At 32.6% G+C, this 26906-nt stretch overlaps 1 protein-coding gene across 1 annotated transcript in view; it reads right to left on the reverse strand.

The window, feature by feature from the left end:
• The window catches only part of Smp_163530 (hypothetical protein), a gene marked incomplete at both ends in the record, with an annotated part of 66850 nt that overhangs the window by 28081 nt on the left and 11863 nt on the right, over window positions 1–26906 (reverse strand). Inside the window, 2 exons of the mRNA XM_018790919.1 lie at window positions 9137–9225; window positions 10584–10882. Coding sequence (XP_018645931.1) covers window positions 9137–9225; window positions 10584–10882 — 388 coding nt within the window. The remainder of the gene's footprint in view (window positions 1–9136; window positions 9226–10583; window positions 10883–26906) is intronic.

Genomic DNA, 26906 nt, shown 5'->3' on the forward strand with positions numbered 1-26906 from the left:
GTTCCCTCAAGATTACAGGTACACCTTGCTGACGAGTGCCAAGTAGCACGAAACCCGGATCCAAGGTTTCCTGTTGACCACCTCCTACCACCATCTTATCCTATTTTATGTCTTACATCAAATTGGCGCTCAAATACTGTGAAACTATTTGCTCTAATTTAAACGAAAATATATTATTCCTATCTAAGATAGTAAGTTTTTACAGCTCTCTCTATCATTCAACTTCCCAATCAATGTAATTAATAAACAAGAATTTATACAAATAAATATAATTTTATTTATTAAAGAATTCAATATATAAAGTAGTTACATTTTATTATTGAATTTAATTTGCAGTCTTATTATTAACTAACGTACAATATCATACCTTTTTTTCCTTTTGGATGTTGATTTGATGGTAACATATGTTTAATAATTTTCTTTAAATCATTTAATACTATGTGTCAGAATTTGTTGTATCTTATTCAGAAAGTTATTTCTTACAGTATTTATTTCAATTCGAAAATGATCGTAACAGTATTATAGATGAATTTGTAAGTTACATAAAGTTAAGTAGAGATAGGTATCTATCTCAGTACAATGGAAGATGGTTACGCAATTTCGTGGATTGGTTTAAGTCAGACATTAACACCGTTGTATGCAGGGTCAGTGGTCTAGAGGTTAAGAGTTCGCGCGTGAGACTGAGGGCCCTGGGTTCAAATTCTTCGAGCAGGGTCGTGGATGGGGACTGATGAGGATACCCACAGTAGGACGAAACGGCCGTCCATTGATTCCAGATTTTCAATGGTGGTCTAACATCAATCGGTTTATGATCTCAATCAAAATATATAAAGTTTATTCACCTGTTAACAATCTTTCTGAGATTAATTTTTATCATATCTCAGAGTAAGGTACATTTTCGTGGATATTGTAGACAAACGTTATTGATAAGTGTTAGACAGCATATCACCTAGGTCATAAGCTTCTAGGAAACTATTTCTGTTGCCGCTGGTATCAAAAGATATGAGTTAGTAATTCAGTTATCATTGATGGTTACGCTACTTCACTCTCACTACAATATTAATTTAGTTGCATCCAATGGTTATCCATGTTGAACTGGACTTAGTTGAAATTATTTAACAATTTAATTTTACAATTCAATGCGATTATGACTCATTCCACAACAGTTAAATTAATACAATAACAAGTATGGCTAATACACATGATCAACGATTTAAAAAAGTACATATTAGTAACAAAGAGGATACTATTTCACTATAATTGATGAATTCTCACACTTAATGACATCACTGATGGCTTTGTAATATGTGAACTAGTTGTAGTTGCAAACGTAGACAACCGAGTTCCAATTCCGTGGTCGAAAGTTTAACCGCTTACAGTTTTAGATCCAATTTCTAGTGAAGATTGAGGTGAATACTCCTGAGGAAGCTTATACTATACTAAGAGGTTACGCCTGATCAAGCATCTCTGTTTCCCAATGGTTACTCAGATGATTTCAATCCGTAACGAATATCACCTGCAAATATATTATAGACTTCCATTGAAATCACTAACCGATCTACGTTAGACTACAATCGGGAACCTAGGAATACTAGACAGCTGTTTCTTCCTGGCATGAGACTCCTCAACAGTGCCCATTCACGACCCCGCGTGCAGGAATCGAACCCAGGAACGTCGGTCTTGCGCGCAACTGCCTGACCTTTAGAACACTGAGTCACGATCTCGTACTGAATATTACAGACTACAATTTTTTAAAGGAACTGTGAGTTTTCAAAAAAGCAAATTGTTCGAATGGCGATCTCATCATTTTTTATTTTAATAGGTGTTTTATGGGTTTTTTAAATCAGTGATTTATGTGAAATGTTTGATCTACAGGTGGTAATTATTGTCTAATTTATTTTACCAAATCAAATAGGAATAATAATAAATAAGTTATCTATAAACCACAATCTTGTCTGTAGTTAAGTGATGTGCATTATCTGATAAAGGTTTAGTGGGTTGTTATTTTTAGAAATTTAATTAATTCAGGCTAAAAGTTTGTCAAGATTGGTCGTTTGGAAGTTAGTTTTTTATCAACCACTGGGAAATAATTTAAAACTAGAAGGTACTGGATAATCATTTCATTTGGGTTTGACACTTCTTAGTCATGTACATGAACTACTTCATATAGAATCATTTTAACTAATCATCGAAACCATACTGTTTGGCAATAATAGTGTGCTCAATGAGGATTAACTATGAAATGGATTCTGCAGTCCTAGTAGTGATCAAAGACCATTAGAATTAACCATTTTCGAATGACAAAACAGTCATACACTGATGATATTGAATGATAGTTACACTGTGAAATATTAGATTTTCACTAAGTGCGCTAAAGGTGCAATGCTCTTCAAGACATCTTAAGGTTCTATATTTTGTCATATGTAGGATATTTAGTGTCTTAAACTAGGGTTAAACAACTCTCCTGGTACCTCCCAGATTACAGTGCCTTTTCATCTAGTCTTTAATTTTGAGAAAAGAATCTTTTAAAACATTATCTGTTCATTTAGTAGAATCCAAACGATAAATATACATAAATGTTATTAATTTAACATAGAGATGTCAGACAACTTTATTTATTTTACTGAGATAACGAAATGTTACTCTTGTTTTTGTCATCTTTGTAGTCTGTTTAATCAAATCGAATATTGATTTATCATTGAACATATTAAATATCAGCATCATTTTTTTGATCTGTCAAAATAGACATATTCAATGCAAAAAATAATCAATAAACTAGTTAATGGAAGAAATGAATCTAGTTGTTCTCTTAATTGTTCTCCTGTTCTCTATACCTTTTTTTCTATATTGTAGTAAATGTTATTTTTACTGTCATAGATGAATCATCTCAGTATATTATTATTATTATCGTCATTATTATTATTATTGTTAATATTATTATTACTATGGTACTTGTCAAACAGGTTCATTAATTGAAGAACAAAATGAATCAATACAATAGTGTTTAAAACCTAAATGACCTTCAGTACTATCGTGTTCGTTATAAAGAGATCTGTGTATATTTTGAAAATATTTAGTAATAAAATTCAGGAGAGGGATTTCATACTATGTAAGACTGTTTAGATAAATATACCACTCCATCATCTCAGATGAGACTGGAATTTAGCTAGTGTAGATACACCTACCTACTGATTATCCGATCCCATTTGTGTTTAAATACTTTGATCCCCATATGACTAACTTCATAAATAATGGCTTCCGACTAGAAATTCAGAAATTCATCTCCAAATTACTTATAAGAGTGGTCATATAGATCATTCTATATTGTAAGTAGATCACTCAATACCAACTCATCAGGGTAACTGTATTGTGTTTAGTCTCATATACCATAAAGAGTATACATTGTTGATAAGTTTAGTATTAGATCAAAATATTTGTCTGTTGCTTCCTGTAATTCAATATTTCTTCATCTGATGTAGGTTATTCGTGAAAAATATCTTCAAATTATGAGAGATTTGTACAAAATCACTTATATCGACTATAAGTTTATGATCTATGACGTAATGAACAATATCAATGTTATTAAACCTGTTATGAACACATACATATACATATCAAAGTTAAATAATTGAATATGTAGACAGAAAGACAGATGGATCAATTTTGAAATGGCCAATATATGAATATTTGATTATATTTCTTTCCTAACCTTAAACTTTTGATAATATGATTTTACTTGCCGTGGATGTCTAAAAAAATTCGAGTGAAATAAACATATCCTATTGGTATATAGGCAACTTTCTTAATGATAAAAAGTAGACTCAAAGTAGAGAACTATTAAAAGATAAAAAATCAAATGACCATTGAAGAAATTTTTTCAGTATATATAAAAAACGTTGGATCGTTCATATATTGAACTTTCTCGATAGTGAATTCTATATTGCTTGACGCATCGGTGTAGACGTGATAAACAATCTTAAATTAACTTAGCTAATATTCACAGAATGGTATATACTCGACCTTTGGTTTTATTATCATGAATCGTTAATGTATACCAATTATTAATTGCTTAGTTAATAGTTTCAAGGTTAGCTAACATGTAAAGGTCAGACTGATCAAATTTAAGATAATGCCTCTTGGACTTTTGATCGACGTTCAGTCATCCAAATGACCACATAAGGAATAGGATACGTGCCTGTGAATTCGTAGCTCATCTATCTTTAAATGTTCAACATGTGTTCAATATCATTTTTACGTCTATCTAGTAAGTTGATACTGCATACAAAAGCATAATCTTCACCGAGGTTTTAATTTCGAGCTCTAAATTTCACTTCATTTGCTTTTACATCAGTCAAGCTGGGATGTGGTGGAGTGGCTTGTTTATAGAAAATATTTGTAGATATCTTTAGATCGTTTTAATAAAGTCTCCGGTGAAAGTAAACGCATATGCGCAACACTAACACACTAAATGAACGGAAAAAAATTGCAATTTGATTGAGCATTGAAAAACGATGGTTATCCTCACATCTAAACAGCATTCGTGAATTACAGCTTACGTCAGTTTATGATGAAAACTCTGACCCTAACTCCTATTTTTAACTCTTACTACTAACTCTTAACCCATATATCTATCACAAAATTAAATTGTACAGTCTGATTGTTCAATATGCATTTACGAACGTGCATAATTCAATGATGTATTTTCTCATATCTATACTGGATGATAAGGTCTTAATAAACCCACATACAAAAACTATAAGCGTTTTCAAAGTAAAAATCTTTACCATATGCAAATCCCCTAAGTAATCTGATCCTGTGGTCATACAGAAGTTGATAGTTTCACTATAATCGATAAAATGAAACATTCATAAATGATAATAACATTTCCACCTGTAAATTCTTATGGGTGTTATATTTTCACTGAATTCTAGAGATTTTATAATACTGAACAAAAAAAATATGTATCATTTATGTCATATTTCTGTCCATAAACTAGACAAAGAATGGATTTCAAATCATTCATTCCAGATGGTGTCTTAGATTTCCAAATAATTTATTTCGCACAATGACAAAGTAACTGGACTTGTAATTGCACTTAAGTGAATATATGTCTCTATTTTTGTGCACAATTACATCTAATCTTAATTAGGCGATGATAATAATGAGGTTTAGTTACAACTGTGTAACATTGGAAGGGAAAACAATAGAAAATAAGATTAAATGTAAAATTCATTCGTGGGCTATGGTGAACCATACTAATTAGTTAAGTATTGATTATTATTTCGGAAAAATCTCATTATCTTGCTTTGTTTTATTACGTCAGTATGTGAATGGTATACGTAATATTTTATAAAATCTTATATATATACAGCTTGTTTAACAAACAAATGAACTTAGCTACAAAACAGTTATTTTGATATTAATATCTGACTTGTTCTGTCACTCCAATTCACTGGCTAGACGGTCACTGATTAATTAAATTCGAGGAAGTCGTCTGTCCACATAATTCGGAGGAAACATGTGTGACTATAAAAATTTATGTGCGAAAGTCGTCTTCAAAGTTTCTAATGCCTGATCAACAAATCAAAAACGTAGTTCAACGAATACAACATTTAGCTGAAACCATACAGCAAGGAATAGGCAGCAAAAAGTGAAAGAACTCAGATGAAGAGTGTGATTTAAGATAACTTCCAAGGATGTTCTGAACAATGAAGGCGGAGATGACACATATGTATTACCATTAATAGGGGGGGGTATTTTGAAGAGAATGAGATTGATGTACTCAAAATGTCAAAGACAGTTTCATTATCTCAGTTTGTGTATTTATTGAACAAATTACGTGTTTTATATAGAATATACGGCTTGTGGTTAGGGATAAGATTTACGATGCACGTTTCACCTTATTAGGGACCCGTCAGTTTCATGTGCCTTTAACCCAGTGTTGACGTTTACACTGGGACTTGAAAATAATACTTTTTACTTTAAACACCGAGTTATTCACAAAGCTATTGTATACAAATATCCAAGCACTTGTGCAGCGGATGTGATGTTCGTAACAAAGAACGGTTTAAACAATGCGATCGCTAATATTTGGGACTTAATTTTCATCGTTATAATTCATCTGTTCCGGATAAAACTTATGAAAAATTGGTTATATGAAGGGATTTTGCGCAAAATCTACATGGGACAACAAAGAGTAATGTAAATTCAGTCAAGAATATCAACAAAGGAATAATTCAAACCATTTTTGATAAATTGCGTACTATTTAAACTAATAGAGGTTGACATTTTGATGTTGCTTAATGATTAGCCAGTTTGATATGTCTCTGAGACTAAATTGAGCTGAGTCATCATTACTGATCTTTGCTGATTCAATTGGTGGATATGGCATGATGAGAAAATGAAAACTAAACACTGTAACTGTTTTTTTAAAAACTCATGGCAGCATAAATATAATTTATTGTACACCAAGTTTACTTTAAAAAAACTCATAAAATAGACATTTGAAAAAATAATCACAGTAAGTTGGTTTCATTAATATGAAAACTGCGTCCTGAAGAGACGTTATCCTGTGCTGACTACTATGAATCTAAGTCATACTGATGAATTTATAAAGTTTCTAGTATCGATTTAGAACACCAAAAAATCAAGAACAGTCACGTATTCCTACGAATCCAATGTGAAGTTGAAAGTTGATCAGTATTTTAGTGATGATACATTTTCTAAACTGAATGGTTTAATTGTGAAGCTTTTAATATAATATTGAACAAAAGCAACATTTCATAATTCAAGGTTTCTGCTAGAATCATCTAACTCAAAGAACTCAACATCACTCAAGGTATCCGTCTGAGCTACAAAGTCTTCATCACTCTAAATCACTAACCACGAAAATTAGTCGGTACATTGCTGGCTGAACGATGCATTAAGAGTACTTACGATGTTATGTATCGGAAGTGCCAGAGGATGGTAGTTGAGTTTTATATTGCTAAGCGTTGAAAGATATACATCTAACTTTCATTTCTAAAAGTAGAAATAAATGGAAAAATAATGTTATGTAGTTAGTAATTGAACTCTTGAATAGGCCAGCTCCACTGAATCCACCGGACATCGAAGCAACATACACAGTCCTTCTTAAGATTTCACCCCACAAACGATCTAAGAAATCATGATGGCCACCAAACAAATCAAGTGTGGTTAAGCAACAGGACCTAAAACTATACCACCTGAAGCACGGAAGCCAGACATAGAAGTAACTGCAAACATGCTTCACCTTCTATTCAGGAAGATTTAGGAGGAAGAAAAAGTGCTGACAAACTGGAGAGGAGGACACCTAATCAAGATACCAAAGAAAGGAGATATCAGCAAGTATGAGAACTACACAGGTATCACACTACTACCTGTACTAGGAAAGGTTTTCAACAGAGTGTTTCTGAACCGGATGAAAGATTCAGTAGACGTTCAATTTCGATACCAACAGGCTGGATTCCGTAAGGATCAGTTGTGCACAAACCAAATCACGACACTACGGATTATCGTTGAACAATCAATTGAATGGAGCTCGTTATTATACATCAACTTACTTGACTATGAGAGGGCATTTGACAATGTTGATAGAAGAACATTATGGAACCTTCTTCGACACTATGGTGTGAGTAGCTGAGCAAATCATCAACATCGTCCAGAATTCATACGACGGACCAAACTACATGGTCGTGCATGGAGGACAGCTGACAGATGCACTCCAATTGAGGACCGGAGTCAGACAAGACTGGCTAATCTCACCCTCTCTCTTCCTTCTGGTGGTAGACATCCACATCTCAAGGGAAGCACGGAATACAATGAACAGGTTGGATTTAGTTAGACGATTTGGACTTCGCAGATGAACGAGCCCTTTTATCCCATACACACGAACAAATGCAGGTCAAGACAACCAGTATAGCAGAAGCCTCTGCATCAGTAGAACTGAACATACACAAGGGAAAAACCAAGATCTCGATATGCAACACAGAGAACACTAACGCAATCTCACTTGATGGAGAAGCTCTGGAAGGGATGGAAACTTTTACATACTTGGACAGCATCACCGATGAACAGGGAGGATCTGATGCAGACGTAAAGGCGAGGATTAGAGAAGCAAAAGTAACATTCATACAGTTAAAGAACATATGGAACTCAAAACAACTACCTATAAATATCAAAGTCAGAATCTTCAATACGAACATACGGACAGTTCTACTGTATGGAGCTGAAACTTGGAGAACTTCTACAACCGTAATCAAAGAGTACAAGTATTTATGAACAATTGTCTACACAAGATACTCAATGTCCATTGCCTGGATACCATCAGCAACAGCCTACTGTGGGAGAGAACAAACCAGGTTCCAGCTGAAGAGGAAATTAAGAAAAGACGATGGTTTTTGTGGATAGGACATACATTGAGGAAAACATCAAACTGCATCATGATGCAAGGACTAACTTGGAATCCTGGAGGAAAACAGAAAAGAGGAAGGCTCAACAACACATTGACTCCGGAATTGGAAGCAGACATTAAAAAGATGATTAGCAATTGGAAGCAATCGGAAACAACTGGAAAGGATTGTCCTGAACAGAGTTCGATGGGGAATACTGGTGTACGGCCCATGCTCCTCCACAAGCGGTAACAGTAGTAAGTAAGTAAGTTTGTTAGTTAGTTGGTAATTTTGTGTGAGGAGATAGCCCTCAACAATTCGGTCACCTAAACTGTTTATTCAGATGAAAATTGTTTATGTTTCTTTATAATGAATTTAAGTGTAGTAACCGTATACAACACATTTAAATAGCTGAACAAAGTCATGTGTGCTATTGTTCATTTGATCAGATAGATGCAGGATTCAGCTGATATTTTTCGACATACGAAAGTCAAATAGATAATTACTTCGCCAACGAATATCTAATTTTTAGTTTATATTCAAAACGAACCATCAGATTGGATTTTTCCAACCATCACTTAGTAATAAAGAATAAGAGTGAGATAGAAATTATCTTTTAGCATGACATAAGACAAAAGTTTATATTGTTATTGGTAAAATAATGCCATTTATGGAGTAGTTCAAATTGGCATTGTTACAGAAGTATTCGTATAAAATATGTTACTTACTTATTCCCTGTTTATTAAGCTGGTCAAGTTCTTTCATAGTTTTTGCTTGACAAATTGCCGATGGTAAACGAAGGAATGATGCACGATTACTTTTTGACAGAATGAGAAAATCAGAAAAGAAGTAGTTAAAAAGACCCAAAAGGAATGGATAAACTTTTTTATTAGATGAATTATTGAATATAAAAATCGTTTACACAATGAATTTCAAGTTGATAGCCTTAACTATTAAAGAAATGGTAAGAACAAGTATATTTTATAGGTGAGTTTTTACAACATTTATTGGTAAAAAATTATAAAAATTTTATGAGATAGATGGATTGAGGCTTGCAATGGAATTTAAGACGCGAGCTTTCTGCTATTTGAGACCTACCAGATGGATGTACTAGCATCCCAATGAAAATTGGAATGCAATAACATTGGGGGATTTGCTAAGCATTTTTGTGTTATATGCTATGCTACTTGTTAATGCTCAGTAGTTTGGTTGTTATCAAACATTTTTACAGACTATGGACTGATAAAAATGCATATTTGTTGCAACGAACCACTTATCTCACCAGTTTATTTCATTACTTCTAAGTCTTATTGGCCTTTTATAATTTCAACAGCATTCCATTCTGTGTCACCTACTATCCTCAAAGGGATTAGTGAGGTAAATGATGAATCTTTTGACGTCATTATGAATATGGCTGCAGATAGATATTTGAAGTTTTGCAAATTAGTGGTAAGCTTTATTTTATCATGTGCAAATCATCCACTTCATTCAAATATTGCCATTTGCATCTCTCCTAGAAGAGTAAAAAACCGTTAGATTATAACTCATGAACTCCAAGAAAAGTACGAAAATTCTAGATTAGATTATTTAACACATATACTATATAATAAACATATTGCAGTAGTTTACCTAACTGAAAGCATATACACTTGAAATTAATTTTAATGAAATCTCCAACTCTACTGGTAATAGAGACTTCTAGGCAAGAAGGATAATAACATTTCGAATCATCCTGGACAGATCATATGGTCTTTAAATCCCTGGTGGATCATTGCAAGACCAGATTGTTAAGTAATACAAACGTGGACTTGACTCCGTGTGCTGTGATAGACACATTAATGAGGAGTTGCAACCAAGAGCAATAATGACTCCCTAACTGATATCAGATTCCAGGGCAAATAGTCGACAGAATTAAGTAACATGACAACAAATATTGACTTTAAAAGTTGAATTGACGAGTCAATCTAAGCTAAACCACCATTGGAAATCCAGAAGCACTGGACGGCCGTCTCGTTCTAGTACGAGACTCTTCAGCAGTAAGCACCCAGGAACTCTGGCCCCGCGCGCGAACGCTTAACCTCTAAACCACTGAGCCGGCGTCTAACGGTGTTAATGTCTAACTTTAATCCATCTATACTGCAATCTCCATAAATCCCCATACAAATATTGACTTACCTTACTTGAACAAGTAAATAGAATTCTAATAAATGTATCAAACTTTTAAATATCAAACGCATTTTCTTATCTCCAGTTAAACAATAACCATCATGAGGAAGTATTTCAATCAAATTATGTTTAATTGGTAAATAAACATTGTGGTGTTGGTTTTTGTTGTGGTTGTTTTCGATGTAGTCCTTGTGATTAGCATGTAAATAACAGTTAGTTTTATTGGGTGAACGTAGGACTGTTGTTGGTGGACAGACACGAGTGAGTACCATGCTTGAATTTTGTTGATTTACACGAACGATAAAATTCTGAAAAGTAGAAAACAAAAGAAATTTATGACATTAAACATAGTAACAAATTCTAAATGATTTTATATCACCAATTAATTTTTGAGTAGCATGATTATAATTGGTAGTAATCAAAGTGGATTTGAAGAAATTTAACAGCTCACATACGCCGCATATGCTGACAGATATAAGTAGTATATAGCACCAGTCGGAAGCGGAATATCTACCAGAATAGGATTGAATTGAAGAAAACAGGAAGGGAAACACAGAACAATTGGAACAACAACAGAATTGTAAGAATTATGAAGTATGTCAAGGAAAACTGGAAGAAGCTATACAAATAACGTATTGAATGTATGTTTTTCATATTTTATAAAGTCACTGTGTAATTTTGCATGAAATAATAACTTAGTTTTTTCCCCACCTGATTTGTTATTCACTATAATATTAATTCATTTTGTTATCTTCATACTATATGAAATAGTACAAGTTACAAAACCAAAAGTATAAATTCATTTATAAAAGTTCCCAACTTACTCATCTCTATTAGTCAGGTAAAAAAGATGAAATGATTATTGTAAGGAGTTTTTTTTATTTCATTAAATAATAGACTTGAAAATTTAGCAATTGGTCATTACAACCATTTATATTCCACTTAATAAATCAAGAATTTGTAATGTGTAATTTCAGTTTTCAGCTATAATTCTATTTATGCAGTTTTTTTCTTATTTAATTACTTAGAAGTAATTCAGTGGAATAATGATTAGGCATTTTGATAAATTAGAATTTAACATAAAACAATGAAATCATGAGTCAATTGAAGCTAATCCACCATGGAAAACCTGGAAGCACTGGACGGCTGTTTCGTCCTATTGTGGGACTCCTCAGCAGTGTGCATCCACGATCCCGTCTGGCGAGATTAGAACCCAGGACCAACCAGTCTCGCGCGCGGGCGCTTAACCTCTAGACCACTGAGCTGGCCGGCATCCAACGGTGTTAATATCTAACTTCAAATAATCCACGAAATTGAGCAACCATTCACCAATTGTCTTCAGTGAGTTGTTATCTCACAACAGACCCGATTGAACTCCACTGGTCATCGCCTCTCATTAGAGCTCCAGGAAATACCTCTCGGAGCCAGTCACTAGTAAGCATATGATCATTATCAAAAGGGGGTTTTGTGGGATTTTTAGTAATTTTATATAGTTGAAATCATGAGTTGAGTTCAACCAGGTCTGTTGTGAGATAGTAACTCACTGAAGACATTGATGAATGGTTGCTCAACTTCGTGGATTGGTTGAAGTTAGACATTAGCGCCGTCGGATGTCGGCCAGCTCAGTGGTCTAGAGGTTAAGTGCTCGCGCGCGAGACTGACAGGTCCTGGGTTCGAATCTCACGAGACGGGATCGTGGATGCACACTGCTGAGGAGTCCCATAATGAGACGAAGCGGCCGTCCAGTGCTTCAAGGATTTTCATGGTGGTCTAGCTTCAATTGACTCATGATTTCAACTATATAAATTACTAAAAATCTCCACAAAACCCCCTTCTGATAAAACAATGATTTAGTCATATTTTATAATCTCATTCATCTCTTTGTCAACTCATTATTTATTAAGTAATTGTTCTGTTTTTGTTTTCAAAAAAATAAAAAATAAATAAAACGGGACAAAATTAAATTACTTTTTAGATTTATTATTTTCTTTTATTTATTTAACTATAATAAAATATTCAGTAAAAGATAAAAGAGACAACAACAGCAACACAATACCGATGAATATAAATTCAAACTTTCAAGGCAATTAATCATAATAGAGTTTTATTTATAGGGTTCTTTTTGAAATTGTCATTAATATAATTTAGTAATCAAGTTCTTTGGGTATTATATACAATTTTAAGATGGAAAAGGTTTTGCTTGCTTGAATCCTAGTGATCATTCAACTGTTCATCCTAATAATAACATGTATGTATCTTTTCTTCGATTATTCAGTGAGGATGATCCAATAAATATCGTTTACTTTTGGGCAGAAACACCATTAATCACTAATTGAAACCATATTTTAAAGTTACTACAAGTCAGTGATTACAATGTTGATATGATTAGGGAAATGATGACAAGAAAGTGAAAAAAAGTTTTAAAAAGATGACATTTTTTATAATTTGATAAACCATGTACGCACATACACCATAAATCAAGTCAACTTTGTGAATCATATTAAACAGTAAATTGTTATTCCATTTATTCTGTTAAAATAAAGAAATAATAATTTTCTTTAATGTCACTCATTAATTATTCATTTTTATAGTTGTCTAGTTTTGTATCAAAGTTTATTAGTAGTCAAGGGAAATAGAATAAAACAATGACTTTTTTTTAGGATATTTATTGAATTGTTAATCAAATGATGGTGAATCAAATGAGAAAGAGAATATTTTTCAATATTATATATTGAATAAACACTGTGAATATGAAATCTATTCTATGATCAAGTATTTATATGATATCATAGAAAGTTTTCATTGTTAAGAAATTGAAATACTTAGCAATTAGCAAAAACGAAATGACTGTATTTAAAATGTTATACGATAAATGCAAAAGTTTCTGTATTGTGTTTTTCTAGTCAAGTCATCTGGAAAGATACAGATTTCTAGAAGTGACTGTTTTTTCTCAACTCATTAAATAAGAATAATTACAAGAGATATCTTTTTACAAAATATAATTCTCAACTAATAATATCATTAACAACATAGTTTTTTTCATATACTAAAGCAAAGTAATCATAAACAGTAGTTAATCATTGACTGTTTAATCTGATTGGCGTTTTTTAGCAAGATTTTTTCCTATGGAATGGGGTCACCGACCCCATGTCCAACCCTTCTTCTTTACTTCGACTCGGGACAGGCAGTAACTCTAGAAGAGCTCCAGATAGAGAGTGCTCGTGAGCGACCTATTCGCCTCCATGAAGGGTAACAGGCGTAAGTAAGTATTCATTGATTTATATTATTTAGTTAGAATGTAGTATAATTCGAATACAGTTTTGATCGCTAAATAATAGAAATTAGTGAACAAGTGTAAACTTGAGTCCAAAAAGAAGTTCTCATATTCTGATTTGTTACCTTTTACGAATTTACAGTCGTGATCGCCAACAGGTTAAACACAAAGACATTTAGTCTTCATGACGATATCAGTGTATTCCGAATTATTCGTGTCGTTCCCAGTGTGAAACAAGAAAACTCTGTATTTAAGATCATGCCTGTAGTTGCGTCTGTACACTTACATGAAATACAACACCAGAATGAAACGTGTATCCAAAACTAGCTGATTTTTCAGTTGTTTCCTCAGTTAATATCACTAGTTATCGACAACTAAATCGAAAATAACACCTTTCTACGCTATTTTAAGCGAATTTGATGGTGGCTAATGGTGGAATCCAGAATTCGTGTGCTTTTCTATTCCGGCTTCGTCAGCTAAATGTACCTGTTCTCCAGTGTTAATATTCACACTTAGACTAGTTACTTTCCCTTCAAACGCTCAATGCATTATCCATCGAGGTGCTGATTGTTATGTTGTGTTTAAAGAAAAGGAAGAACATTGTTTCATTCCCTGCCAAAAATCTTTACTGCTTTCTTTTTTACAGTTCATTTCGCTTAATTGTCTATCCATTCTCTCCTTTGTGAATCATCTATATGATTCATTTTTTATTTAAAAGGTAAATAATTCCACTTTGAAGTATTTACCTTGATGCGATATCTTTAACAAGCAAACGAAAAAGATGAAAACTGTTGTAAACAGCAACAGAACAGGTGTATTCATTCTTTGTTTCGTCTTATTTGTTCCACTGTTTTTCAGTATACATTAGCTTAAAAACAATTGTTAAGAATCGTTTGTATAATTGGAACCATAAAATTGAATTAGGCACAGATAAAAGAGATGATTTGTATACTTCAGTTTATGGCGATCCTTTTAGTACGATTTCTGTCTGTAGTGAAAACAATATTATAAAAATGTTATTCGAGAGTAGCTGTACATGAATGATTGACTGATTAGATATTCAGAAGAGTTTTTATTCCGTGGTGACTACTAAAAACTATGTAATAATTTTCTGAGTTACGTAGGTATAAAGAAATAACATATACATTTTCGAATCGGGAACGTGACTAATAAGTTATTTCTTATTCATTTTGGTTCACAGAATTAAATTTCCCCAAATAAATATTTTGGTCTTTATTGATAAACCACATAACTTTGTTGGTCTTACATGTTTCTTATGAATGCAAAAGAATACCGATGAATAAAATGTATACTAAAGCTTTATGACATTTGAAAAATAGTAAGTCAACCTGTTGTCAAGCTGCTATGAAACCCGAAGAAATAATGTCATCATTTTGTATATTAATATCAATTATCCAATAAAAGATCAATAGGAACCGGAATTATCTGTAATAATACGATTTCCTTTAACCAGATTAAATGAAATGTATCTACAATCAAACCCAGACGCGTGCAATAGTATACAAGTAAGGAGGGAGAAAAATATAAAGACTGATTGGCTAGAACAACAGATTGACCATTGTGGTTAACAGACACATATTTCATTGTTGTTTTTCAGATCGATATCTAATTATATTTCAAATTATCTTAAACTGAAGTGTACAAACCTCTGGTTGTTTAACTGATTCATTGTATGCAACTAATTGAATAATGATTGTAAGGTCAAAATTATGTAAACTTCAAGATAAGGTCACATGTCTGACCCTATCATCTATGTTACTCAGCTTTTCCATGCTATCCCATTTGTTTAGTTGTTCATTATAGACCACAAAATGATGTTCTGAGTCTATGTGTTAGGACAAACACCAATCTAAATTTCGGTGCCATTAAACTAAGTATGAAGATATACATCCGATTTTCAACGTTCAGTAGGCATGGAAAGCTCTGGATTGTCAGGCATTTTATCGTCCATTTAGTGAATGGGTGTTGCAGAGGTAGATAACTTCAGACAATTGAAATGAAATCTCAAGTGAAAGCTACACTCAACTGTGTGACTTATCAACTAAATGAATGAAGAAAATGTCCGAAAATCCAGGGCACCGTATATCTATTGAACATTAGAAAAAACGGACGGAATACCCCACTTTATAACCTATGTTCATAGTATTTAATTTCTTAATAATACAGTCAAATACCTTCACATGAAAGATGAACCGAAATTCTCCAAATATATGTTGGGAACTAAAAAATAACTCACTGTTCTTTCTTTACTTTTTCCAGTTTTCTGTTGTTCGAGATAGTGGAATCGTTGTGTTACCGAATAAAATAATTGGTGGTTTCGTTTATTTCTATGGATCTTTCAGCTGAAAAGTGAGCTCAGTAGTGCTTAAACTTGATCAAAATACAGTTATTAAATAATCTTTTATTTGAGCAAAGCAAGAACAATGGACGTTGTGGAACAATAACATGAATTCACTTTATTCCGCGGTTTCTCATCCGCTGCTTACAACCTTAACATAATTCTAGTAATCATTAAAAAATCGGTGTACATACTTTACATCATGATGCCAGCAAAGTTCTCATCAATGAAGATTCATAAAAAGGTATGGAAGAATTATAAAAGACGTTCATATGTTAAGTAATATAAATGCCAATAGGTGGAATATATAAATATTCTAGTAGAAAAATAAACTAATGGCATAGGGAAATAATTATTTAGAATTCAAATGTTAATGTATAGTCACGTAATTCATGCAACATAAAGTTGACTAGCTAAGTACAGATCAGATAAGAAGTGAGAATTAATGATTATTGTTGTGGAAAAAAACTCAGGAAAAATTGATTGGTCACTGAAAAGTGACCAACGTCATTTATATCAAATTCTTCTTATTGCTTATCGAATTTTATAAATCTAGCTGAAATGAGGCCACTAGTCTAGGTGAATAGATATCAAGTTGAATATTTTTTCGATCGATATACGACTATCAATATTAAATACTAGACAGATTTGTTACTGGTCACTATTTAGTGGTCATTCAATGTAAATACCTCTGTTCTAATTTAGGTTGATCTCACCCTTGGTAGCTTAGCTCCAACATCCCAGACTGTGAAGTTGGGTGTCACTGGATCGAATCGTACAACAGACATTAGTTCCTTCAAGATTATAGATTTGTCTTGTTGACTATTGCTAACTAGCATGGAAATTAGATCAAAGGTTGTCTCCCAGATACATCAATCCACCTAATAATTAACATCACACAGAGTTGCATATACATTATTGAAAATGGTATCTATGCTCACACCTTAGGAATTATGATAGACTAATAATTTGTATAAACTGAATAAGAAAAATTCCTACATCAGTTAGTAGTGATTGAACGAGTTTCAATCTACCGAGAATATATATAAAGACGATCGTTGACCGCAAAAAAACAAGTTTTGCTATATGAAGCCGAGTGTTTCCCATACACCATTAACTACACATGTTCATTTAAATGGAAAGATGTAAATCTTTTAGCTAAAAGTTATTTAGTGTTACTTATACTAATTAATATAATAGAGGGGCTATGGAAAGAGCTATTTCTTTTCTACTAAAAAAAAGATAAAATCATAACACTTCAGTTTTTGTTCAACTGTGTAAATAACTAAAAATATTATAGAACCATAAACTTGATCGGTTAGTTTAGTTATTGTAAAATAAGAATGCATCAATTGATTTACTTGTCTATAGGTTGAAACTAATGTCATTTTTTGTATACCTGGTTAATTTTTCTATCATTGGAAATGAGAACAAATTACAACTAATAATCATAATTATCAAATGAATAATCATCTAAGTTAAAAAAAAATGAAAAAGAAAATCACAAACAGAAGTTTTATTTTATGGGACAAATGATTAATCGTTGTTATATATAACTCTCACAGAAATTCGATTTTTCAGTTAAATAATTATTTTGTACAACACATTTGTTTATTCATTTCTGATCATGAGAAAGGAATCAAATCTATTATTATTATTATTATTGGCCAGATAGAGATGCAAGTGAAAGATAAACAAATATCCCGATGTTTGGTTGTAGTAAAAAATAAGGATATTCAAAAACTAAAACTATAGCCAAAACCAAATAGTCGGCACTGATATACGTGCATATATATATATATATATATATATATATATATATATATATATATTGGACAGTTTAGTTATGTTCTATAGAAATTAGAACAGTATATAATTTGAACGAGTTACGTTTTATGGAAGCGATATGGTTAACGATTAAAACAACACCTATCACTTTCTTATATTAGTCATAATAATAATGTAATTTTTCGTAATAAAAGACTACAACGCTAATAGGAAAAAACTGATATGAAGTAATTTTTAAACAAATATTATAGAAGAATTCAGTAATTATTTTTATATGTTACATAAACATTTATGTGATATCATTTAAAAATAGAATTAGCAAGTGTCAAAGTTAAGAGTCTTTAATATTGGTACATATAATAGAGTTAAAAGACAAATTGCCTCTTTGGAAACAGTTCGTTATATTTTCAATTCCAAAGAATTTATTTATTCGTTTATTTATGAGGGACTAATTAGTTTTCGCGTTTCACTAGAATAGGTGAGATAAATTTTGGTCCACTTCAAAAGTCATCCATTCGCGTAGATGTATTTTTTTTTCATATTATTCAAGATTGGTCAGCATGACTTTGCTTCTCATGAATATGATTATGCGAGTCATTTTGGCAACTGATTATTAGACAACTAAGTTTCTGGCATAGTGACCTATATATTTTGGACTGACATTTAATTGTTAGTTATTAGCCACTTCATTTATATTCTATTAGTCTAAGAATAATTTTGCTGTATATTTCAAGTCTATGTGTTATAAAGATTTCAGTTCTGGTCCTGATAAAATTTCTGGTTTTGACTGTTTACTTATATCATGGTTTTAAAACAAATAACTTCGTAATGTAATTGTTAACTGCCGTTCTATAAGCTGTCTAATATTTGTATTAACCGACTCAATAGTGTACATATTTCAGATCAACACTTTTCGTATCATATTCATACTAGTAATCCTTTTGGTTTGTCTATCAGACAACGACTGAATAAGATAAATAATCGGTAGACAGTTTCCAAATTGCCCAGGACAAAGTTGGATGGAGAATGCTGGTGGGTGGCCTATGCTCCTCCACGAGGGATAACAGGCGTAAGTAAGTAAGTAAGACAGTTTCCAAGCCATTATCGACTAGTATTAGAAAAGGCACTCTTTTTATGTTGATGCACTCCAATTTCTTTATGAAGTAGATGAGTCAACAGAGTTACCTATCTCACTGATTAAAAATCCACATTTTCAGGGAAGAGAACACTGAAACGTCTGCTCTATTACTAAAGGGTTACTTTTATGGGATTTGTCTTTCAATTTACGAGGTAGCATAAATCATTCATAAAATAAACTACATCACAAACTGACATCAGAATGTGTTGAATAGTCACTTCGTTTAGTTTCAGATTACAAGACAATGAGCATACAGACTCCATCCCAAATACCGAAATCAGAACCTTCAGGTCCTTTAGTCGATAAGATATATTTAGACCAATGAACTGGAATTCAATGACAATGAATGGACATCGTTACATACTTTAAGTTGACTGTTATTGAAAATGTGTACCATGGTTGTTTAACTAGGTGGTTGTAGGAAATACTTCGATTTGAAGATTATTTTCATTGCAGACTAATATCAACTGGAGAGTCATTGAAAACCAATGAACACTCGATGGCCATTTTGTTCAGATTTAAGGGCTTCGCAGAAACGTGTACTCACAATCTCATCAGGGATCGGATGTAGGATGTAAAGCTCGTTCAGTGATTAGAAAATTCGAAAACGAAAGCCCATATTGCCTATTTAACGCAACTACGAAATTTTACGACAGTCATTTACTTTTGTTAGTGATAGATTTCACGCTCATGTCAAATATCGAAACTTCAGTCTGGTGCTGCTCAGTTTGCAAGTTTTTCATTTCATGTCAGTACTAGACGAAAATTATATTTAACAACTGCCAGATTAACTGACTCTCATATTTCAGTAGAAGGATAGATTATATAGATAAAAATCTTGAAGTTATTACTGTTATATTCTTATCATACCGCGTACAACTAGAGTTCTTGAACTCTAGAACCCTCCAAGTAGCAGATGAGAAGACAGAAGACAAGTTAAAGGAATACTATTCCAAAACAGTGTCAATTATGGTACAAATTTCCCAGGTATTTATAGTTTTTAATAAAAACGAAATCATCATTATAGTTCTCTAATCCGAATACAGGGGATTATTAGCATTTGTTCAATAGGGAAGCTACACAAAGGGATTTTTGGATATTCTTCTAAAAGATGATTGGACAAAATATCTTTGGCTCTTTCTGAGCTTCTTAGAGCTTCCTCGATTTCACCTGTGGGCCGTCCTCACAATTACAGAATAATAACAAATGAATTTCAGGATGTTTTTCCTATATTTTCATTTAAACGAAATATTTCCAAGTAAACCTTTAACATTGTTTATATGCATGCTCTCATTGGTCAGTGAGATTTATCTTCAACTAGGAAATTCAGATTACAATCTGCTTCACTGAATATATTCATTTTGAAAATTCACTAATAAAGATTTTCTGGAAAACTCTTCGAAGTTTATTCATAACTTATCGAATACTAATAATATGGATGCAGAAGCCCTTTCATTGGGATTCAAGTTTCACATACCGAAACCATGTACTGACAAGATTGATACAGAGGCTGAATTTGAAAATTTATTTGATCGATTAAAAGATTTGCATCCAATGAATGAGGAGAAGAAGGACTGATTCAAATCAAAGTTAGTTGGCATTATCAATCAGCATTTCATTTAATCGATATCAAATTCGAATATTCTTTCAAAAGAACGTCTAGCAGCTTTAAGAAGTATCTATCAAAATAAAGAGTCAATGCTCTTACGACCAGATAAAGGTTTAGATGTCATTCTAGTGAACATAGCTGTCTACATCACCAAGATCAAATCAATCCTGGACGATCAACTGGAATTCAGGGTAGGTAAATATAACGAGGATTTAGGTAAATCAACAGAAAAACAAACTACGAGTATGGTTGGAAAACTTCTAAAGAAGAAAATGATTGCTAATCCTCCTCACAATGATGATAGAATTATGATTTTTTTTAAATATTGCAGGTTATAAGCGGCTGATGAGAACCAAACGAAAGAAAATGAATTCGTACTATTCTACACAACTCTTTGTTCTTACTCTTTTCAATATGATAACAGTAACTATGTGTTAGAAATGAAGACATAGTAGCATCATGTCAAGTGGAATATATCTCAGCACTCGGTGACGCAGGATTGTATCTATTCGGAAAGTGCTGACAGTCACATCATATTACTCAGAATTTCATAGTCAGCCAAACGATATTTTTATAGTTGCTTTTTAAATAGTCAGAAGTTGTCGGTAAGAAACTTTGTTTGAATTAAATGTTATGTTAGTTAACATATCAGTCTTGTGGGAGGTGATGCACCTCATAAGATTGGAACATACGTTAATTTGTATCACAATCAGATACTTTATGATACACCGATTTCGGCCTTAAATAGCCTCTTCTAGGACTTCATTGTTCACTCTGACTGATCACTGAGTAAAAACTAGTATCATGTTTGTCTAAACCGTAAGTATATTACTCAACTTGAAAGTGTTTATCGAGAAGAAATAATCTAATAAATCCATTGTTTAATGATTCATTTTTAATGTGAACCGATAAAACCTATATGAAGAGAAATGATTAAAAAAACCTAAGGTGAACATTGTAAGCAAAGATGGATAGTGGCTAGCAGTGGAATCCAGATTGACGCGCGTTTCGTCCTATTTGGGACCCGTCAGCTGGATGTACCTGCATCTCAGAGTTGATGTTCACTCTGGGACTCAAACCCAGTACCTTTCGCTTGTGAATTAAGGCTATATCGAGGCAATACGCGCAGTATGCACATATACCAATTAGAGACTGACCAGTTGCAATCAATCATGAAAAATGTACTGCTTTTCAATTGATACCTTAAAAAAGATCAAATTCAGTCTTTAGTAAATTAAAGTTTAAAACGAGATTTCAAATTTGGTATCTTAATTTTCATTTAATTTTAACTATGAAATTAGAGTGCCCGTCAATAATGAGATAACTAAGGAAATATAAAAGCTGCATGTGTCAATTAATGTCAATAAATTACCAGTACTTTTAGACTAAACAATGCTTAGAAATAGTTCAATTAATGTGATGCAATAATAAACGAATATTACTTATATATATATATGTAGTATGTATGTAGTCGACTTATTTTAGATATACAATCAAATGTTTCATAGAGAGCTAGTCTTTTTTTCCGTAAAAATAAAAAGTGATAAGAGTAAAATTTATTCACCTAGAATTTTTTTCCAGATCCCATTAACTTAAAATGTGTGTTTATGAATCACAAGTACATGGATAAAAATTGAACCTATCTGTCTGTCTACTAGTCTCTCGTTAGCTATCAGACAGATATTGCCAATATAAAAGTTTTTATGTACACTGAAGTTTATGTTAAAGATACATGATGGACATTCGGCATTGATTGGATTTGAAGTATTTAGATAAACAGATGTACAAGTACACACAACAAATCTTATTTTGAAAGTTAAAACATGTTTTAGTCAACAGTTTAAGTCAAGCATCACTGGAAAACTGGATGCCCTGGACGGCCGTTTTTTCTAGTATGAAACTCTTCAGTAGTGCATATCCACAACCACGCATTTGGCTATCGAACACAAGACCTTTAGTCTTATGCGCGAACGCTTAACCTCTAAAACACTGAGCCGATATTTAACACTTTTGAAGCTGACTGCATTCTCTTAAGTAAATGTAAATGGGTTGGTTCAATGAAAATAATTTTTGTATGCCCAATATCACGCTTACATTCTAACAAGAGTCATACACTCAGTAGCAACTTTCCTTATAATGGTCTTTTAGAGTCTTAGTAAAAAGATAGGACCAATGAAATTCAATCAGGTCTGGAACAAGATAAATATTTTTGATGACACCGTACAGTTATCGTTCTCATTCATGGGTTCACTGGAATTATAAATGTGAACTACTATATTTTTACTTAATGACATCGCACTCGTAACGAGGTAATCAGATACTGGATTTGGAGTTATAATGGGCAGTGAATACACAACTGTTGGGAAGTCCTCAAATTAAAAATGAGAAAAAACTCACCAACGATCTTTAGTTTTCAGTGGCTCTCAAGTTAACATCAATTCGTGATAACTGCATAATTATCTAATCTGTAGGAACCATGTGACTAAACTTTTATCAAATTTGGATGGAACATTTTTGCCTCATGTGAAATATGGTAAATTATTTGTGGGTATACGAAAGCATGTTGAGAATATTTGATAAATATGAATGTTTGGAAATTACAAGGAAAAAAATGTCATCAAACTGTTGTTTATTCTGATATGATGGAAGAAATTCGATGAATATAATTAATTATACTATCGTCGATGCTCTCATTAGACACCAGAGAAATGTTCCGAAAGAAAACTTTACTTAAAAAGCATCACATTCATGAATTTGAGCCTGCAGAATAGACTGTTCAAAAGTCATTTAATTTATCTCAGTACAAAAGTGTATGTTAATAGCTTGTTTCATTGTTACATGTGAGAAAATCCTGTTTGTAACGTCATTTAGTTTTCAATCTAAAATGGTTACTGTCCATGGGTACATTTTCCCAAGACGTAGGTCTATTAAATGTAAGTGGGTTCAACAACGGGTTATAGTATTCAATTAATGTTTAGCTGAAGACTGGGTCTCCCGAGTATAAAAAACTAACTATACAAAACGTGATTTATTTTCTGGATCTCAGTGTTACCCGCCTACGAAAAACTCAGTATTTATCACAACAAAAGGCTGAGAAGGCTTTTCAAAGTTTTATTCATATTCATGTAGATTTCCTTTTATGACAATGCACTGTCACATGTTAGCGAAAGTAGATCTTCATCTCTTGTAGTACTTCCCATATAATTAAAATCTTGTAAATTATTGATGGAATACAAAGTTATTTTGAGCAATATCAGAATTATTGGTGCATAACACTCGTTTCAAAGGGAATTAAGTGCGATCTCGAGAGTTATACTTTTATTTATAAGATAAAATGCAAAATACCATGCTGATGAATAAAAAATCTAATTTTCAAAAATGTATACTTTTTCAGTACCGAGTTTCGTAAAGATTGTAGAATTTTCATAGCTTAAATCATGAATTGATCTTCACCAGCCCACCACTGAGAACCCAGAAACACTGCATAGCCGTTTCGTCCTGACATGAGACCCCTACGAAGTGGATATTATACGACCACACTGTCAGGAGTCGAACCTAAGACCTCCGGTCTCGTGAGCAAATGCTTAACTTCTCGATCACTGAGCAGCCATCTAGTTGTGTGCATGTCTAACTTGAATCACGTCATAAAGTTGCTTGTCTATCTTACATCGTTTGCGGTGTAAATATGTAATATAACAAAGTGCTGTTGATATACATAAAAATGATAATTCTGTCAGTAATTTATACTGATATTTTGCCGGTAGGATCGAAAATGTTAGTAAAAATGAACTCCATTTTTATATGATGGGGATAGGCGTTATGTAATAAGGTTACGTTTTTATTCCATGAAATGGGTTGGGGAAAGCTGGTCTGCGGCCTATGCTCCAGTGGGAGAAACAGGCGTAAGTAAGTAAGTAAGTGAACAAAATATTGCAAAGTATGAGGACAGTGCTTGCCGTACTACATGACTTGTTTATTGGAATATTTCTCAAACTCTCGATCCTTTAAAAAGTTAAATTTAGGTATTTCAAATTCCATCACTTAATAGTCTTTACATTATTTTGATTTAAATACAAAACAAAGTAAAAAAAAAAGCAAAATATCATGATATGACCCCATGGCCAACCGGCGATGTTAAAGACCTAATTCCAGATCTTTGGAGCTTTTATGATTTCACCAGCTTCTGTCAAGTTAACACTATTTAGAACATGATAATGTACTGGACCAACGGAGCTATCTAATACTTATTACTTAAGATTGACGAAACTTAGTTGATAACCTGGAAACAGTTTGCTTCATGGACTGACTTTGGTCGGACAATCACTGAAAACCGTGAGGCACAGAACACTTGTTTCCTTCAGATGTAGAACTTCTTACCACTGGGTACCAACAAACTTCTCAAGGATCGAAAACCAAGACCTTAAGAAGCCTGGTATGTGATTAAGTTTAAGTTCCCGTCAGTCATGATTTATCCCTAAATTTTTCCTTTTTAACACAGAAACAAAAGTGTGATACGAAAAATTTCTTTTAGGATTGCAAATAAGTCTTCAACGTTTTCTGCTTTCTAGAGATATCCGAGACGTAACTACCATGAATTACCTGTTACAGACTGAATATGAAGCTGGAAAAATCATAAGGAAAGAAAGATCGTCAAAACACTAAAAAAATTAAGTTCACTTTGACGTCCAAAGTTGAGTTGGTTACATTTTTTCAACCTTGAATGTTAATGTTCACACATGAGTTCAAACGGCGAAATATTTGCAACACAATATCAAACAGAATTAGTCAATATTCCACCCATATGTATTAAAACCATAATTTAAATTCAGTTTTCAATATCTCATTATGTTTCACATAAAAACAAAATATGATTCTTTCACTTCTCTGTTTAATTGAATAGGATAACAACTACACAGATGTTCAATAATATTCTAATTGAAACGGTAAAAGCCGCAATTTTTAGAATTCATTCAGCTGGTCCATAATCAAGAATAATTTAGGGGATGAATCAACAGTATAAAGTACACCAAGTTTCAAATCAGTGTTCCAGCTGAACAAACATACAAGTTAAGGGAACGGAATGTTTATGGTTGTTATGAATGTATTTGTTAACGACAATGTAGGTAAATATGCTGGTGTTGGTGTATATTCATAACAGCTACATTAAATTTATTGTGGATCTATTACGATTTTTACTAGTAAAAAACTTATTTATACTTGCGTGAAATGGAACTGAACAGTTTTAGTTTGCTTACATGCAAGGCCACGTCCAAAGCGAATATCTCTGTCAGTTTCTAGCTAACAATTTTAATAGTTATACAGATACAAACCAATTGATTAGCTTTCACAACCCTGTTAGATAACCTCCATGTTAACAAAGCAGCTATAACTGAATTCGATTATCTGATACGCTTGGCTGAGAATTACAACATATATAACAAAACAGTATATCCTAGATTCTAGCACTAACAATTTTAAATTACAAATAACCGATGGTCAACTTTGTCTTTTAATGCCAATTCATCTGAGGTTTCCATCATTAATTTGCTTCAAGTAAATAATTCTTAGTTAGCCTCATATCATAATTAGTCTCATAGGCACAGTCACCTGATGTACTATTTTTATAGAAATGAACGACTATAATTAAACCATAATAAAACAGAGATTTCGGTACATTTTCGAGCAACCCATTTACATTTGAAGCGATAAGGCGAAGAGTCTCACTCAGGGAAAATAAATCAAAAAGAATACTTGTATATTCAAGTAGCATCGGTGTACATGTTTCAACAGAGACTGTTCAATTAGCAAATAGGATCTGTTATATGTAATATTATGAAAATGTTACAAAGAACACACTAAACGCTTTAAACTACTTTGTGATTAACGAAACACACTGTTCCTTAAGAAAATGTTTGGTTTACATCAAGTTTTCTTGAATAAATAATTCAGTTCTAGGATTTATTTAATGAATCAGCGTGATCGCAATTTTAATGTATTATGTAAATTTATGGTTGTGCTAATTAGTTATCTGTTTAGTATATATGACAACGTATTCAGATACACTAAACATCTCAACCAATATACTTAAATACATACATACATGAGGGTCAGTAGAGAACGATTTAAGAACAGTGGATAATTATTTTCTTGATGTTTCAACTGTA

The sequence above is a fragment of the Schistosoma mansoni genome (genome assembly GCF_000237925.1).
Source record: "Schistosoma mansoni, WGS project CABG00000000 data, supercontig 0013, strain Puerto Rico, whole genome shotgun sequence".
NCBI classification, from domain to species: domain Eukaryota; kingdom Metazoa; phylum Platyhelminthes; class Trematoda; order Strigeidida; family Schistosomatidae; genus Schistosoma; species Schistosoma mansoni.